General features: G+C 40.7%; 2 protein-coding genes across 2 annotated transcripts; one reads left to right on the top strand and one right to left on the bottom strand.

The window, feature by feature from the left end:
- Positions 1-2825: 2825 nt before the first annotated feature.
- Positions 2826-8423, bottom strand: traip (TRAF-interacting protein). Its single transcript, XM_028968383.1, has 16 exons — positions 8132-8423; positions 7817-7920; positions 7664-7721; positions 7489-7575; positions 7188-7227; positions 6974-7101; positions 6658-6752; positions 5703-5816; positions 5513-5600; positions 5315-5404; positions 4731-4819; positions 4493-4651; positions 4343-4382; positions 4141-4254; positions 3805-3855; positions 2826-3278 (listed from the first exon to the last, which is right to left on the bottom strand). Exons 2-16 carry the CDS (start codon positions 7912-7914, stop codon positions 3165-3167), a joined length of 1365 nt encoding a protein of 454 aa, XP_028824216.1. The 5' UTR covers positions 7915-7920; positions 8132-8423; the 3' UTR covers positions 2826-3164.
- A 5507-nt stretch (positions 8424-13930) lies between these two features.
- LOC114769724 (intermediate filament protein ON3) lies at positions 13931-18982 on the top strand. The gene is made up of 9 exons (XM_028963008.1): positions 13931-14282; positions 14947-15155; positions 16285-16345; positions 16667-16762; positions 17015-17179; positions 17525-17650; positions 17734-17954; positions 18060-18106; positions 18661-18982. The coding sequence occupies exons 1-9, from the start codon at positions 14010-14012 to the stop codon at positions 18771-18773; spliced, it is 1311 nt and encodes a 436-aa protein (XP_028818841.1). The 5' UTR covers positions 13931-14009; the 3' UTR covers positions 18774-18982.
- The last annotated feature ends 1 nt before the right edge of the window (position 18983 follows it).

Here is an 18983-nt window from a genome sequence, read left to right as displayed (position 1 = left end):
AGTCCCAGGTAACAGAGAGATTAATATTATAATCTGGAATGTGAAGGGTCTTAATCAGACTGTTAAAAGAAAAAGGTTCTCCTACACTTACATCATCTCACACTTTTGAATGCTGGCGGTGCTTTAACACTAGTGGTAGCAGGAGACGGAATCTACAACCCACACAAATGCCTTAAGTAGTGCAGCTCATCCATGATGGTACATCAATGCGAGCTGTGGTAAGAAGATTTGGTATGTCTGTCAGCGTAGTGTCCAGAGCATAGAGCCGCTACCAGGAGACAGGCCAGTACATCAGAAGACGTGGAAGAGGCTGTAAGAGGGGAACAACACAGGACAATTTTGAGTGTGACTCCAAATCCAGACCTCCATGGGTTAATAAATTTGATTATTCTCCATTGATTGATTATGTCTGTGTGATTTTGTTGTCAGCACATTCAACTATGTTAAGAACAAAAAATTTAATAACAATATTTCATTCATTCAGATTTAGGATGTCTTAGTTTTGTGTTCCCTTAATTTTTTAGCAGAGAATTTATTAATAATTAACAATACTACTAATAATACTGATGTACAGTATGTATATTGTAATACTGTACTGAATACAGTATGTTGACACAGAAGAAAGATAACTGAAGAAAGTAATGAAGAATTGCAACTTGTTAAAAAACATATACAGAGTTACCGCTCAACGAACATTACAGGGAGTGCAGAATTATTAGGCAAGTTGTATTTTTGAGGAATAATTTTATAATTGAACAACAACCATGTTCTCAATGAACCCAAAAAATACTCATTAATATCAAAGCTGAATGTTCTTGGAAGTAGTTTTTAGTAGCTATTTTAGGGGGATATCTGTGTGTGCAGGTGACTATTACTGTGCATAATTATTAGGCAACAAAAAACAAATATGTACCCATTTCAATTATTTATTTTTACCAGTGAAACCAATATAACCTCTCCACATTCACAAATATACATTTCTGACATTCAAAAACCAACCAAACAAATCAGTGACCAATATAGCCACCTTTCTTTGCAAGGACACTCAAAAGCCTGCCATCCATGGATTCTGTCAGTGTTTTGATCTGTTCACCATCAACATTGCGTGCAGCAGCAACCACAGCCTCCCAGACACTGTTCAGAGGTGTACTGTTTTCCCTACTTGTAAATCTCACATTTGATGATGGACCACAGGTTCTCAATGGGGTTCAGATCAGGTGAACAAGGAGGCCATGTCATTAGTTTTTCTTCTTTTATACCCTTTCTTGCCAGCCATGCTGTGGAGTACTTGGACGCGTGTGATGGAGCATTGTCCTGCATGAAAATCATGTTTTTCTTGAAGGATGCAGACTTCTTCCTGTACCACTGCTTGAAGAAGGTGTCTTCCAGAAACTGGCAGTAGGACTGGGAGTTGAGCTTGACTCCATCCTCAACCCGAAAAGGCCCCACAAGCTCATCTTTGATGATACCAGCCCAAACCAGTACTCCACGTCCACCTTTCTGGCGTCTGAGTCGGACTGGAGCTCTCTGCCCTTTACCAATCCAGCCACGGGCCCATCCATCTGGCACATCAAGACTCACTCTCATTTCATCAGTCCATAAAATCAGTCTTGAGATTTTTCTTGGCCCAGTCTTGAAGTTTCAGCTTGTGTGTCTTGTTCAGTGGTGGTCATCTTTCAGCCTTTCTTACCTTGGCCATGTCTCTGAGTATTGCACACCTTGTGCTTTTGGGCACTCCAGTGATGTTGCAGCTCTGAAATATGGCCAAACTGGTGGCAAGTGGCATCTTGGCAGCTGCACGCTTGACTTTTCTCAGTTCATGGGCAGTTATTTTGCGCCTTGGTTTTTCCACACGCTTCTTGCGACCCTATTTTGAATGAAACGCTTGATTGTTCGATGATCACGCTTCAGAAGCTTTGCAATTTTAAGAGTGCTGCATCCCTCTGCAAGATATCTCACTATTTTTTACTTTTCTGAGCCTGTCAAGTCCTTCTTTTGACCCATTTTGCCAAAGGAAAGGAAGTTGCTTAATAATTATGCACACCTGATATAGGGTGCTGATGTCATTAGACCACACCCCTTCTCATTACAGAGATGCACATCACCTAATATGCTTAATTGGTATTAGGCTTTCGAGCCTATACAGCTTGGAGTAAGACAACATGCATGAAGAGGATGATGTGGACAAAATACTCATTTGCCTTATAATTCTGCACTCCCTGTAAACTTTATCGAGCTTTAGAAAGTTGTTCAAGGAGCTTATGGATTTCCAATAGAAAAGGTGGTGTCTCACAAGTAAAGAAAAATAAAAAGTCAGGATTTCCAGCTGCTTTGAGGTGTACCAAAAGTATTGTTCTATGATCCCAAATATGGCAATATGAAATTGATATAATTTTAGAGAGAACCTTAGATAAAACACTCAAATAATTCTTCCAAAGACTGGAAATTAATGGACGAGAGGAACATTAATTTAGAAGGAGAGTCATGGCATTTATACCCGCTCTCTGCAATGTCAGGATTTAGAGTAATGGACCCCAAATATTACCTTAAATTGTATTAGTGTGAGACAAGCACATCATGTAACAAAGTGTTATGAATTGTTAAGAGCACCATCCCACCAATCATCTAAATCCAGTTCCTGTTCAGACTCCCAAGCAGTCTTAACTCAGGTGAGTTGGAACTTTTTGAACGATAAAAGTAAATTGAAAACCTAAGAAATTAGTATCTTTTGGAAAAGTCCCAGGGTAGGTCAGAGACATTGAAAAAGAGATTTGGGCAGAATGTTCATTTTGACTATACTGATTATACAAAAAAAAAACTGCAGATAAATTAAATTACTTTTACTTTTTACACCTTACAAAACAACTGTTGTTTATTTCAATAATCATATTGCTACATACATGACAGGAAAAGCAGGGCATGAGAAAAAAAGAACATGAAAAACAATTTTGTAAAATAGAAATAAATACAGTATCCATTTAATACATTACCATAGAAGTAGCTTATGCTACATTAAATAAAAATGATACTGGTTCAGCTCATAATGTCAGATCACTCAAAATCACACACACATACAAATACAATATCCAGCAGAGACATCTCATGATAGAAAGCTGATGGTATTCTGCACTGCTGCAAACATGTCAAGACAGACCTTTAAATTCTCACTCCAGAAAGTTGTCGAGAGTGTGACGGTCAGGGAGTTTTCTCATTGGTGGACGGGAAACCTTCTTCCTTTTTGCTTTCATAGTCAGAGGACGCAGTTCTGCAAGTGGAGACTGCAGCAGGGAGTTATGGGAAATGTGTTCACATATGTGGGTAGACTTTTTTTTTTTTTTAATCTAAATGTGAAGTCAATGAATGTAACCGAGTTTATATATATGCGCTCTTCAACTGTTCATGCTCTTGTGTGTACTGATACACTTGTTTGGGGCATGTAATATATGAAACAACTTATTAATAAAGACTAGTGATACTTAATCTCACCAAGTACAATTATGCTAAAACCAGTCCATTCTAACCTAAAAATTTCAGAGCTAGAACCTTCAGTATTAATATAGTGTAAATAACTTCAAATGAATGACAGTGTTGATATTACTGCTATTTTTTACCACTATGAAGGGACATATAAGAGACATTAAAGTTACATTAAAATCTGATTTAAGCCATGCACAAATAATTATGCCCGAACCTGGAGGACATTTGTTTGGATTAATGCTGGAAAAAAAAAATGAAATCACTATTATGACAGTATACACCCAGCAGTCTTAAGTGTTAAAATGTTCTGCAGACTCATTAGGATACAGGTTGGATGAATTTGGTCCGTCCTCCAAGTCCATCATAACCAGTCCTCACCTAGAACACACAGTGAGAGGATTCTCTGAGTTTACCAGTATAAGTGCACACTGTACAATTGGCAGTGGTGGCCTAGTGGGTAAAGAAACAGACTCATAACCAAACTGCCAAGGTGCCACTAAGGAATGGGGATACAGTCTCCGCGCACTGCTCCCCGGGCACCTCTCATGGCTGCCCATTGCTCAATAAGGGACATGGGTTAAATGTAGAGGACACATTTTATTCTGTGCACTGTGCTTGCTGTGTAGTACAATGAGTATCACTTTCACTTTTCACTGTACTCACTACTCCAGGTTTGCTGTGAGGTTCAAGCATGCTTCCAAAAGTTTTCTTCCGAAACAAGAGAGAATTGTGGAGGAATGGCTCCATGTCACCTGCCTCCTCTTTCCCATGGGTGTTCTGGATAGATAAACATACAATAGAAGAAATCTTGAAAATGAATCATTAGAAACAGAACTATGAATGACATGAGGCTGAGGAGGCACACCTTGCTTCCAAATGTATTCTCAGAACGAGCAGATGAGGACCTGGAATGTAAAAAATATCAGAAACAACTTCATATTACACACACCAATGCTAATGTAATGAAACTATGTAAAGTGTGTATGTTGTACATAAACCTTAGAATCCACCTCACCCTGCTGGATCCAGGCGGATCTTTTTGCTAGGAGCTGATGTGTGTGACTTGTTACGTTCTGCAGGTTCAGGGGTGGGCACATCAAATGTAAGATTCAGGTCGATCTCCTGACAGTTAGGAGGTTGATGGAGGCGGGGCTTCAATTCCAGAGGAGCAGGACTATAACAAGAAAGAGGATCACCAAGATGACATCAGTAGTGTGACATCAGAGCAAGGCAAAGATCAGATGTAGGCTGACCTCTCAAACAGCAGCCGACTAATGGCCTCATTGGTGCGGGTGGGAGTGGTCAAGGTCTTCTGGAGCACCTCCACATTCTTCTTTAAACTCTGTACACACATAAAAAGAAACATTTATTACGCATCTGCTGATATGTAAACTGAAATAGTGTTCTGAATTGTGGATTGTGATGTGTGTAATGCTAGCAGCAAAAAGAACTATTAAAGAAAGCATACCCAAAAAAAAGAATGTATATAAATATAGAAATTAAAGTTTGCCAACTGTTGAATTACCAGGATTAATTCAGACACACACTGACAACGTTCAAAGATTTTTGTCATTGGGAAAAAAATGAAGGGAAAACTGAAGAGTGGAAAAACTGACATATTGAGCAATTTATAGTTATTGGTTGGGTGTTGAGCTGGAGCTTGAACAGAAACATGACCAAATTTTATTATTTACATACTGCAGTTCAGAATTTAGCAGGATTGTGAATTTGAAGTGACTTCTGTCTGATGACTGTTTTTGCTTGATATTAATTGTGCATCAATCTTAAAAAGGTTCATTTTGGCTGATGTCTGGTTTATTTCACTGTTTGCCCATACAATGATCTCTTTGTCAGCATTGGTCAGGTCGATCTGCATGGCCTTAATGTCCTCTTTAGTACGATTCATCTCCAGTGTGGCCTTCTGCAACTACAAAACAAACACATAGTCATGATCGAGAACTAAAAAATCTGCACAATAGACTACAAAAAGAACAATTTCTTTTCCACTACAGCAGTGAGGACTGACTACACCTACCTTGCTGTTTGAAGTAAGCAGCTCTCTGCGGAGTTTGTCACACAGCTCACTAGAAGATCGTAGGTTGCCCTTCAGATTCTCATACTCCCTAAATACAGAAAACCTCAACATCAGCTTCCATGCTTAATTTGCACGTTATCTAAATCAAATTTAGCATAAAATATGATGTGTGTGCATGTGAATGTCTTACTTCTTCAGCGAGATACAGTAGATAGACAGCTGTTCCACAGCCGACTGCCCCACTCCCATGTCACTGATCATAGCCTCGACCTCCGCCCTCTGACCCTGGAGCACCACATCTAAACTGCAGGGGACATAGTAGAACCATCACTACCCTGCTTAAAATACACTGAACAAAAACATTGATGCTTTTGTTTTTGCTCTCATTCCTCATGAGCAGAACGCTCCACTGTTCACAAATCTGTCTAAATCTGTGGTAGTGAGTACTTCTCCTTTGCAGCGATAATCAGAGCGGCCTTTTATTTTGGACAGTCTAAGGCTTACCTATGCCAAATTTGGTAGGTGGGAGGGATTGTCTTGGGATTGTTAACGAGCAATTGCATGACATTTTCGCCCAAATACAACCTGAAGGAAACAAGCTACAAGATTTCTACTACATCGCATTTTACTTACCTCACATTCATACACACAACTGCATTAACAGAAAAGCAGGTTTGTGGACATGTCACAGTCAGAAGTACAAGTGGACGACCCCCTCAGCCCAGGAAAGGAGGACAATAATCAAAGTAGAACCCAAAAGGGCTAAAGGGCGGCTCTACTGCAGATATTGGAAAACTGTCTTTAGGTCCACTATAAGCCATACATTTCAGGGCTTCAAAAAATAAGGCAGACCATTCGAACCATGCTGGAGACTGCCCAAACATCTGAAAGAAAGTGTTGTGGTCAGATGAGACTAAAATAGAACTTTTTGGCAATCAAACACAACGCTGTGGCTTGTGTGAACCGAATTGAAGGATAAATAGATGGCACAAAATAGAGAAATTCTTGAGGGATACCTCTTCCAGAGATTTGAGACTGGGGAGGTCTTTTACAGACAAGGTCAAGTAAGGGTCACCTGTTTCCACAGGTTTACTGTAGAGGCCTCACCTAGAGTTATGTCCATCACAGTGTCTGTGTGTGTTTACCTCTCATAAGTCTTCATTTTAACTCTGAGTCGCTGGGCCTCCTCTTTTGCCACTTTTACCTCATTATGTTGGTGCTCCAGAAACTTCATCTGTTTCTAACAAACACATTTGTATACATATATTAGGCATATGAAACAGACTTTACACACAGATGACAAGAAGAATATATGATTAAGATTTCCTCAGATGAACCCTATGTACGCACATACAAGGATGGGTAATATTTTTCCAGGAATATAGAAATTCACATTTATCAGTCTGATACTTACTTACTTACTTACTTAATGAAGTGTGTTAATTAAGAAGCTAAATTTACCCGCATAGCAGCACAGAGTTTCTCTTTTTCCCCAATTTCTCTCCTCGCACATTCCAGCTCCTGTCTCTGCCTCTCCACTGTCTCCTTCAGGCCGTCCAACACCTTCTGCTTGTCGCGACAATCTCTGTCTGATACAGACAAACACACACACACAAAACTTAATGAACTGCTTCTGCAACAGATTTGCAGAGAGCGTCTAGTGAAAGATTCTCACCTTTGGAACTAATGACAGCTTTCAAACGGTCTACTTCATTCTGAAAGATGGAAGCACATAGACCATTTACTGAATAGTAAGTCATTATGATTGTGGAGCTATTCAATCAGAGACATTATAAACATTAGATTTAACTGTCAATTCTAAAATGTCACTCATTAATGACCAAACCAAATGGGTGATTTAATATGTGCTTAACATATATTAAACACTGCATTAAAATCCTGGTTATCATTGTTCTGCACTCCCTGTATGCTGATTTGATAACTCCACACAATTGGATTTTTTTTTTTTTTTTTACCTGCAGACTCTCAGGGTCAGCTGCGGCGCCGTCATGTTCTCCTCCAATGTCAAAGAACAACCTGTTGATGATGTGTCTGGTGCTCACCTGAGTCCCACACACACACACACACACACACACAACGAAGATGTTTGTTGGGTTATGAGAATGGACGCGGTCTGTCTGCAGCACCTACCTGCTTCCTGCACTGTGGGCAAGTCTTGTTTGGGGCTGTCTGAAACCACTGCAGCAGACTAAACACAAGAAAGATTTTAGTGCTAAAGTTAGTCTGCCTGGTGCTGAGATCACACACATTCATCCCAGGTAGGATGGACCGAGACTCACTCACCATTCGTAGTGAAACGTATGGCCGCAGTGGATGGCGGCCACATCTCTTGAGTGATCAAAGAAATCGGAGCAGATGGTGCAGTAAGCCCGGATAGGCATCGTGAACTTAACACCAGGAACATGTGGCACAGAGTGCAGGCAAAAAGAAAATAAAAAGTAAAAAAAGGTATTTCTCACAGCGGTAGGCTAATGCTATCTGTTATAGAAGATAACAGTGCAGCTAATGCTAACTGTTATGTCATATATGCCACTCTGCATTTTCACGTTTAAAGAAAACCTAGTAAAGCCAAGTGAGCAAACGCCGTGTATAACTCACCTTGTGTGTGTTTTAACGCGTTTGGTCTCTTATTGGTTCAAACATGTTTTTTTTTTTATAAAAACCAACCTCATGAGCGCCAGTGTACTACGGAGACACCGCGTTAAATTTAAATAAAGACGCTGTTCTTAATACGTCATCAGGTCGCGACCAACAATCGGCTCGCGAACTTCACGGTTGCAGATGTTTTTGTGAGAGTTTGGTTTTTTCGTATTTGCATGTATAACGCTGGTAGTTTCCCCAGTAGTGAAAATAAAGCTTTCAGAAAAACGTAAGCGCCATTTTTAAGTGTGAAAATGGTCCGTTGTTCGACGCTTACACGACTGACATCTGGTGGCCAAAAGGGCAAAAAACAGCTTTCACAGTCGTCAGAATCCGACTGTGACTGTGGAGGCCAGGTCTCTTACTTTTTTATTAAGTACATAACTCCACGTGTTCATTCATAGTTTTGTTGCCTTCAGTGAGACTCTACCAATGTAAATGGCCATGAAAATAAAATTGAATGAGAAAATGTGTCCAAACCTTTTACCTTTACTGTACATATACATAACATTATGCATTTTCATATAAACAGCAAATGCTTTACAGCTTCATGTAACTCTTTCATGCATTTAGCAGACACCCTTATCCAGAGCGATATAACACTGCCAAGCATGAGGTCAACACACAGGACAACAAGAAATGTTATTAATTACTTATAATTTCATGAGACATAACTCAGAAAATGTATCTGCTTTAATTAAGAATGTATACTTTATGTCTGTGAGATTCTTATGATAATGAGAGATAATCTGACCAGCAGATAAGGATGTATTGCAGGACATTCTGTTGTGTATACTAAAGGAACACACAGCAAGCTGCTATACCTGTTAAAGATAAAAAACAGGAAATACTCTTGCTTAATTTTACAAATATATTTTCAGACAACATTCCTTGCTGGGATCATCACAGAATTCCCTCAAACTGCTTCCCCTGCTGTCCAATCCGTGTTCTATCCAAGTTACAGTGCCTTTGCCCTGGACCACAAAACACCCTCATTTCAAATAAGAATTCATAACTTCAGGCATTTAAGAAATGTATCAATATTTTAAGATGTTACTTTTGATAATAAAGGTCTAAACATTATAATTATGCAAATGGTTATGTACAAGTAGCCTACAGTGAGCACAATGAGCCCACATTAACACATTTTCAAATAAATAGATCTTGCTGATCTAAACTGATTAGTTGATTCTCAGTTTAATGTCTGTTCTCTCCAAACAACGTCAGCATGATTTTATTTATCTATTCAATTTTCAAAATTAGTCAAGAACATAATACCGTGAACACCATATATGATTTTTTTGGAACAGTTAATACATGACAGTAATTGACAGTTGGGTGAAATTAGAACTTGATTAACGAAGGATGAGTTTCTCACATCACAAATGACCAACCAAACAGTATATATAGTATCATTTGCAGTATGAACATGGCCAAGCAAATGAACATGGCAACTGCCTGCTCAAGGAAGAGGAGGAGGAAGAAGAAGAGGAGGAGGAGTGAGAATGTGTGTTGCTGTAATGGGGGAAAAGGCAGAGGAGCAGAAAGACACCATGTCCACAACTATAGGCCAAGTTGTCAACCATTGCCTCACAATGGCAGAGGCAAGTTGTCGAGTGCAGCCTAATGGGCCTCGCTCTACAGTCTCCTCCAACATCCTTTTGTAGGGAAAACAGGTTTGTGCTCAGTCAATGAGGGAATTATCATATAGAATACATTTTAGTATACAATACTGTGCATAATGTAAAGTGAGACATGTATAAACTATTCATTCAGTGTGTGTGTAGGCCTACAATACTGTAATATCATACCTGAATGTGATGTAACACCTGAATGTATGACACTAAAAATGATGAAGAAAATCTATTGGAATTATTATAGTGCTGTAATATCTGAGAATTGTGTGGCCACAAAACACATTTCCCCAGTTTAGGCCCATACATCACTCAAAAGCCCCTAATTTTCTTGGATCCAGAAAATGAGAGGTCTTGAAGGGCCTCACCTACCATTCTACATGATCATGTGGGACAATGTGACTTTCCACCTTGGCCTGCTCATCAGGGCCTTGTTCACTTCCCATCAAAGGATTCTCATGGAGCTACTACAACTCACTTTTCCTCAATCTGATTGGGGAGTTTTTTCAAATTGGAGGTGGAGAGGGCTCAAGACCAGAGGTCACTGCTCCATGCAATGGATGCTGCATGCGAGGACATCACAGGGGCTCAGTGTAGGGCCATACAAAAAAAGCTGTTTAAACTGCATTACTTTGAGATTATTGAAAACTACATAATCTGCTCAAAACTAAGCCATGTCGGAATGTCATTTTCTGCCTGGTGTTCACTGTCATGACTGTTTTGATCCCAAGGGTTATGGGACCAAAATTTATGTGGAGACCCCAAAATTTAATCATCATTGTATCAGGGCTATTGCTTAATCAACTCATTTTGGCTTACAACAACAACAAAAAAATAAATATTTGATTGTATGTATGTAGAGCATTATGTGAATGTGTCTGCTGACTCTTGAATGAAATAAAGATTTAAATAATATTTTAATCTAGTACTAGGCTAATGAATTTGGAAATTGTGATACCTGTGTCACTATTGGTTCTTATTGGATGAGGAAGGTAAAATAAGGTCTAGACTGTGCATCTAGTTTCTCCTCCATAGCACAACTGTCATCATAGTATGCGAGTTTGTCATTAAATGTCTGTAAGAGGAATGACAATTAAAATGTAATATAACACCATGCCACAAAACAAACACTGCAAGAAATCATTTACAAAGAAAACAGTCTGATAATTTTGTGGCCTTCGTTGCCCAAGGCTACTTACTGTGGTAAAGCTTTTAAAGCCTAGGTGTGGTGTCAGAGCAGTATTTTCACTATGCTGCTGGCATTTATATAACACAGAGGCCTGCGTCAGCCTGTCAGAACATCATGATGTTAGGTGACTTTAATTCTGATGGTGCTTACATGTCCAAAAAGAAGCTGAAGCACATCAGGAACTGCATTGGAACTTCCACTTACTCATCGGAAACAAAGCTGGATTTTTCGATCGTTTTACCTGCAGACTCTCAGGGTCAGCTGAGACACTGTCATGTTCTCCTCCGATGTCAAAGAAAAACCTGTTGATGATGTGTCTGGTGCTCACCTGAGCCACACACACACACACACACACACACACACACACACAACGAAGATGTTTGTTGGGTTATGAGAATGGACGCGGTCTGTCTGCAGCACCTACCTGCTTCCTGCACTGTGGGCAAGTCTTGTTTGGGGCTGTCTGAAACCACTGCAGCAGACTAAACACAAGAAAGATTTTAGTACTAAAGTTAGTCTGCCTGGTGCTGAGCTCACACACATTCATCCCAGGTAGGATGGACAGAGACTCACTCACCATTCATAGTGAAAGGTATGGCCGCAGTGGATGAAGGCCACATCTCTTGAGTGATCAAAGGAATCAGAGCAGATGGTGCAGTAAGCCTGGATAAGCATTGTGAACTTAACACCAGGAACCTGTGGCACAGAGTGCAGGCATGGCTACTTACTGTGGTAAAGTTTTTAAAGCCTAGGTGTTGTGTTCACTATGCTGCTGGGATTTATATAATACAGTGGCCTGCATCAGCCTCTCAGAACATCATGATGTTAGGTGCCTTTAATGCTGATGGTGCTTACATGTCCAAAAAGAAGCTGAAGCACATCAGGAACTGCATTGAATAGAACTTCCACTTGCTCATCAGAAACAAAGCTGGCACAAAACCCGGAACAAAGAATGACCCAGCAGATAAAACCTAATTCAGTCTGAAAAACAAACACCTCCGTAATGGTGGTAGTGGGGGGTGGTAGTAGCCTAGGGGTAACACACTTGCCTATGAACCAGAAGACCCAGGTTCAAGTCCCGCTTACTACCATTGTGTCCCTGAGCAAGACACTTAAACCTAAAGTTGCTCCAGGGGGACTGTCCCCTGAAACTACTGATTGTAAGTCACTCTGGATAAGGGCGTCTGATAAATGCTGTAAATGTAAATGTAAATGTAATCCATGGCTAGTCCCAGGTCCATGTCTATTTTATGTCCTAATGCGCAGCATTTATAATGAGGTAGGACTGTGGTTTATGAGGACAACAAAATTTTGTAGATGAGTTCTGCAGCACACCTTTACACCTATGAAGGGGTTCTCACTGCTGTCTATAAAGACATAAAGAACACTTTTTGTCATCTTGCTTCAAATTCTCCTGTTAGGGGAAGCCACAGCAGATGAATCAGTCTGGTTGTCCACACAATTGACCCAGAAAGATGTTTCATGCCGGATGCCTATCCTGACGCAACCCTCTGCATTTGGGCTTGGGACCGGCACCAAGAATTACACTGTCATCTGCATCCACAGTGGCTGGGTTAACAAGGAATTTAACAACTTGTACAATAACACAAAGGGACACAATTATTAAGGGACAATAGTGTTCTATAAAGTATGCTCTGAAGGTATGTGTAATGCCACACCTCTGGCTTTTTACACCCACCGCCTGTGAGGTCACATTCCATTTATCTATACAAATATCTGCCAACACACAGCAGAACATTTTTCACCTTTCAGTAAAAGCAACATCAGTTTAAAGTCTGATAATGTAAATGCATTAGAGGGTATAATATGAAGGAAATGGTTTGTTTGTTATGCTGTGCTATTCTGCAATTCATAGAAATGAGGTCAGTGGTCCTAATTTTGACTTCTGGCCCTGTAATCAGAAGGTTGCCGATCCACCAAGGTGCCACTGAGGTGCCATTGAGGAAAGTACCATCCAGACACACTGCTCCCCGGGCACCTGTCATGGCTGCCCACTGCTCACCAAAGGTGATGGGTTAGAAACAGAGGACACATTTTGTGGTGCTGTTCTGCAGTGTTTCACAATGACAATCACGTTACTTTCACTTTAAATAACAGTGGGCTGAGGTATCCTTTAATGGCAGTAAGGTAAAAAGTGTTCTGGATCCTGACTGCAGGCAGTGATATATTCTGCCTAAAAGCAGGAGAGAGAATAGACTGTGGCATGGATGAGTTATGTCCTCTATCATCCATCGAGAAGCAACATTGTTTGGCCAGTTCCTCTGCAGACTACTCTCACCACTCTCCGCAGTTGCATTTTTAATTGGAATGAATTTAAACAAGCAAAAAGATGTAACCAATAGACAGTGCGACTCTTATACATAAAAAAATAGGCTATTATTTGATAGAAATCAACTGTCATCTATCGTTTTTTCCTAAAACATGCCTTGTACTCCAAAAGAAGCCAGAAATGTGGGCATGGTACCAATTAATCAGTTGTTGTGCCAGTTTGGAATTAAAGGCTAAAGACAAGGCGTGGAGGATGTCATCAGTATCAACGTTTTTCAAACCACATAAAAGGCCTGATGCTTGTGGAACCTGTTCATTAGAGTAGAAGATAAAACTCGCAGGTAAAATGTTTTAACCTCCATGAAAGGTTTATTGAACACCACAAGTTACCCAGTTTCTGGGAAGGACATCCTCTCCAGCGCGCCACTTCAGACACCCCCTGCAGACAACTGGGCTGTCGTGAAAGCATTCCTGAGACATCCCACAGCTATCAACAACACAGAAAATGGCACACATGGTTGCGAGTGTGTGTGTGTATGCACTGGGGTGGGCGGTGTTAGTTGTTGGGGGGGGCTCATCAAACTGGTTTTGTCACCTCCCCATGCCTCCACCCCTCCTCTCACAGAGGATTTAAATATTGCCGCATCCACATGAAGAAGTGCATTCTGACCCTCAGAGGCCTTCAACCACACACCACCATCTCAGTAGGACCTCCAGCTGCACCATGAGCATGAGAACCAAGCGTTTCAGCACCAGCTCTGTCCGCAGCAGCAGTGGGAAGGTTGGGGGCTTCAGCGCTGGCTCATTGGGAACATCCTCACTGTCTCTTTCTGGAACTTCCAGCTATGTGGGGTCCTCCATTGCCTCAGTGACTGTCAACAAGAGCCTGCTGGCCCCCCTCAACCTGGCGATTGACCCCAGCATCCAGGTGGTGCGCACCCAGGAGAAAGAGCAGATCAAATCACTCAACAACCGCTTCGCCTCCTTCATCGACAAGGTAAAAACTTTAATCATCCGTTAGAACCACATGTTTTTCTCATGTACTCTTTAATACTGGGGTTACACAGGCTGCACTGAAGTCATCTATATGTCTAACAAGCCGCAACATGAGCAGTGCTGCTGCAGGTCCCATTTCTCTGACTTGAATCTGTAGCTCACAAAAAAAGCAGGTCATCCATGACCGCACCCACCCCAAATGCATCAAGGGAAGCTTTGTGTGAGAGCGGCACAAAGCCCCGAATCCCAGTGTGAAACAGGATCTCACAGATACAGCACACAGGGGACTTTGTTAAAGTTCTCCCACCTAGTTCCCAAAATGCAGGTGAATAAAGTGAGTCCTAGGAGAGGACAGTTGGATAAAGTCTATATATATATATATAAACATCACTAGGCAACCAGAAAAAACGACAATAAATTTCCAAGCTTCATCATAGTGGAGTACTTATCACAGTACAGTAATCTAAAGATGATTGACATATATAGACTGAAATGACATGGAGAAAGGATCTCAAAATTCAGCACCAGTGTTATTCCTACGACAAACTAAATTGTCCAAATTAAAGGAGGAATTAATGAGTGGCAATAGACATTTTCTGTTGATTTGCTTTTATTTTTATTATTTTTGTTGGTACAACAGCTAAACTCTCTCTGCTCATCCATAGGTGCGTTACCTAGAGCAGCAGAATAAGATGCTGGAGACCAAATGGGAGCTGTTGCAGGGTCAGACGGCCAGCCCCTCCAACATCGAGCCCATGTTTGATTCCTTTGTTTCCAACTTGCGACACCAGCTGGAGGTGGTCAACGGTGACCGAAGCAAACTAGATAGTGAGCTGCGAAACATGCAGGGACTGGTGGAAGACTTCAAACACAAGTACGGTCTAGTAAGATAGTATTATTTCTACACCAGTTTGATAACCACACATACACCAATCAGTCATAACACAATGAATCGTGGAGTACCATTTCTGTCACTGGGTTAGCAAAACTCCAACTCTGGTCAGCAAAAATGTTTAGGCAGGTGGTATGACTCATATGCATACAGGACACAACGTTTACCAGCAGAACATGCCCATAGGACATCACCAGTGCATGTCTAACCAAGGCAAGAACATCAAGAACATCCATTGTTCTGTGGTTCAGATCTGTTTCTCACGTGCCCATTGTAGGCATTTTAGATCCTGCATACCACTGAGCCTTGGCCACCACCCATGACTTCCTTGCACTACTTTTGGTTCTAACCACTCCAGGACTGTATCATCACACAATAGCAGCAGTTTTAAAGATGCCATGACAAATATGTTTAGGCATCATTATTTGGTCTTTAGCAAACTCAAAATGTTCAGTTACTGCCCCTAATGGACTTCTTATACTCATGACTCTTGTTAACCCAGTGTTAACAGTAACACTACAGGGGTACCAATTGCAGGGGTTGCTACTCTCTGACTTACTCCTTTCCAAGGTTTCTTCTTTTTTTTTTTCCATGTGAATCTTCCATGGACTTCTATCTTGTGTCCAGAGAGGGTCCAAGTTTGAGGAGTGTTGTCTGTAGATGCTGTAAAGCCAATTGAGACATAGTGCTTATGATATTGGGCTATACAAAAATAAATTGTTGTTGTTAAACTTTAAACCCACTGTATAATCCAGTGTAAATACATTATCAATACATTACCGGGTGGTAGTAGCCTAGTGGGTAACACACTCCCCTGTGAACCAGAAGACCCGGGTTCAAATCCCACTTACTACCATTGTGTACCTGAGCAAGACACTTAACCCTAAGTTGCTCCAGGGGGACTGTCCCTGTAACTACTGACTGTAAGTCGCTCTGGATAAGGGCGTCTGATAAATGCTGTAAATGTAAATGTAATCAACTGCCCCTGCCATAATGTTATTGATTTTTCCTGTATGTACTTCTGATGATACCTTTAAAGTTGAATGATTTTATAAATAATAGTTAATGAGCTTTTTGGGTTTTTTTTTTCAACTTTTTTGTTCTTCACCAGGTATGAGGATGAGATTACCAGGAGAAACAACTTCGAAAATGACTTTGTGATCATGAAAAAGGTAAGAATTGGAGGGTCTCCCTTACCTTTCAGAACAATAAAGGCTGCGGAAGCTGCCATAGAAAGATGTGCAGATGAGGCAGTGTGACAGGAGACCATAGGCATGTAAGTGATTACATTTCCCAAAACTTGCCTCAGGCTGAGGATGATAATAGAGCACCAGCTCCCATAGTAAAGCAGTGATTGGCCTGATCATGTCACCATGCACAAAGACCCATGTCATCATACTGTTGAGGGTTTTATTTTACAAGATGGTGTTATGGAGCAGGGAAGGCACTCTGTGTATGAGCCCTAAGGCCTCATGCTTTGTTTCCTCTTTCAGGACTTAGATGCAGCATACATGGTGAAGGCTGACATGGAGGATAAAGTGGGCGGGCTGTCTGACGAGATCAACTTTCTGCGCATTATTTACGAAGAGGTGGGGGTCAAATGACAATTTGGGGTATATGACAATTCAAATGCATTAAGAGTCACATGCAGTGATTGCACTTTCTTTGAGTATACAACTAAACTGAGATAACAGGCATGAAGAGGAACTAATACATTTCCATAAAACAAAGATTCTGGGATTTGCTGGGTTAAACAAATGAAAAATTGTCATTATACTTGCACAACAGCAGGTAGAATCAAATTATTATGTATCAGTAATGACCCACCATTAACATTTCAGGAGTTGCGCGAACTTCAGGCCAACATTATGGATACGTCAGTCATTGTGCAGATGGACAATTCCCGCCAGCTCAACATGGAGCAGATAGTGGCCGAAGTGAAGACCCAGTACGAACTAGTTGCATCAAAGAGCCGTGAGGAAGCAGAGGCCTGGTACAAAACCAAGGTATGAATGTTCAATTACAAGAAACAAAGGCAGGGATGTGATACATGTATTAAAAAATAGGTAAATTCTATAATTTTTTCAGTAATTACTGCCTAAATGCTTCTGTATTTGAAAAATATTTCATCATTGTTCACTAAATAATATATTTTCACATACATATCTTTTAGAAATATTTAAAGATATTAAAGATATCTAAGACATTTTGCATGTCAATAGATCTGACATCACAACTAATTTCGTTATAGGCGAGCATCTGCATATGTGAAAATCATAATATACAAAAATCTGAATTTTCTGATTAGAACAGTCAGGTACTAAAATGACTCTTCTTCCCACTATATCCAGTTTGACCAGTTTTCCAGTCAAGCCTCACAATATGGAGATGAGCTGCGTAACACCAAAGGTGAGCTGGCCGAGCTGAACCGCATGATCAGCCGTCTCCAGAGTGAAATTGAACTGGTGAAAGGACAGGTAAACACTGAGCCATCAGACCTACAGCAGGCTTGTTAAAAATCCAGCACTTGTTATTCAAACACTTGCTCTGTCATGGCCAGCGCACCACTCTAGGGAACCAAATTGCGGAGGCAGAGGGCCGTGGAGAATTGGCCATTAAGGATGCCAAGGCCCGTCAGAGAGACCTGGAGTCTGCACTGCAGAAGGCCAAACAAGATATGGCTCGGCAGCTGAGAGAGTACCAGGAGCTGATGAATGTCAAGCTGGCACTGGACATCGAGATTGCTACCTACAGGAAGCTTCTGGAAGGGGAAGAGAGCAGGTAATTTCAAGGTACTTCTTAATGAAGGACCTAAAATTTCATTCATGATGACCTCACTGTCTTGCAAACTTTCTCTGATGCGTTTTGCCTTATACCCACTTTCAGAATTGGTCAGAGCTCCATTGTGAATATTCACACCGTTCCTACCTACTGTGAGTATGACAGAACCATACACCGGTCATTTAAGGTGGCGTATTGCACCCTATTTTCACAGATTAAAAATGTCTTAGTACTCACAGGATGACACACCAACATTTCCTTGAGTGAATGATCAATTTGAGTGGCTACAGAACATACTGTACAGCAACAAAACAATGAACAATACTGATAGACAGATATCCAATCATGTAGGAAATGTCACATGGTACCATCTGACAGATGGTTGGTAAAGATCAATGATCATAACACTGCTGCTGTGAGGGAAGCTTTGGTTTTCAGCTGGTGTCATGACTTTCCATGCCTTTTAGCATCTTCCTTCTCACTTGTGTAATTCCATTTTATTACACATTACTTAATTTGTGGATATCTAGGGTTTAATTTCTTTGCATGTGTGGATTGGATGATTGTTACTATCCTATGATAAGAATTTCATGTTAACAGCAACATCAGAAATATTGCTACTTACAAAATCGGTGACATGTTCAACACTTATTTTGCACTCTGTTGATTTAGGAAAGTGCAAATCCTAATTTCCTGTTTCATTCAGGCACCAAAGTGGTCAACGCCAGTGCCTTAGCCAGCACTCCAAAAGTGTTGATTAAGACAGTGGAGACACGTGACAACATGAAGTCCATCTCCCACAGGGAGCACTTCTACTGAGCCCTGTCACTCACCTTTCCCTGAGGCTCAGATCACCAATGATCACTAGAAACACAGCCAGAGTGATTTTTCAAATCTCTAATAATGACGTTTTTTTTTTTTTTTTTTTTTTAGAAAATATTGGACAAAATGATAAGTTAAAGTAATGTAGTATAGTAGTAATGGAAATTAGGTCATGCATGCTGATCAAAATAAATGTATATGAAAGAT

The sequence above is a fragment of the Denticeps clupeoides genome, chromosome 2 (genome assembly GCF_900700375.1).
Source record: "Denticeps clupeoides chromosome 2, fDenClu1.1, whole genome shotgun sequence".
Lineage (NCBI taxonomy): Eukaryota > Metazoa > Chordata > Actinopteri > Clupeiformes > Denticipitidae > Denticeps > Denticeps clupeoides.
Note: the sequence above shows the minus strand (reverse complement) of the source record. Positions and strands in the feature narration are given on the sequence as shown.

What these genes read in the sequence shown, in the direction of transcription:
- traip (XM_028968383.1), bottom strand. Translation starts at nt 7,914, where the DNA reads ATGCCTATCCGGGCTTACTGCACCATCTGCTCCGATTTCTTTGATCAC. An exon ending in AACTCTGTGCTGCTATGCGG is followed by an intron (nt 6,753 to 6,973) that starts GTAAATTTAGCT and finishes TGTGTTTGTTAG; the next exon opens with AAACAGATGAAGTTTCTGGA. An exon ending in GGACCAAATTCATCCAACCT is followed by an intron (nt 3,279 to 3,804) that starts GTATCCTAATGA and finishes TCCCTGCTGCAG; the next exon opens with TCTCCACTTGCAGAACTGCG.
- LOC114769724 (XM_028963008.1), top strand. Translation starts at nt 14,010, where the DNA reads ATGAGCATGAGAACCAAGCGTTTCAGCACCAGCTCTGTCCGCAGCAGC. An exon ending in AGGCCTGGTACAAAACCAAG is followed by an intron (nt 17,180 to 17,524) that starts GTATGAATGTTC and finishes CACTATATCCAG; the next exon opens with TTTGACCAGTTTTCCAGTCA. An exon ending in TCACACCGTTCCTACCTACT is followed by an intron (nt 18,107 to 18,660) that starts GTGAGTATGACA and finishes TGTTTCATTCAG; the next exon opens with GCACCAAAGTGGTCAACGCC.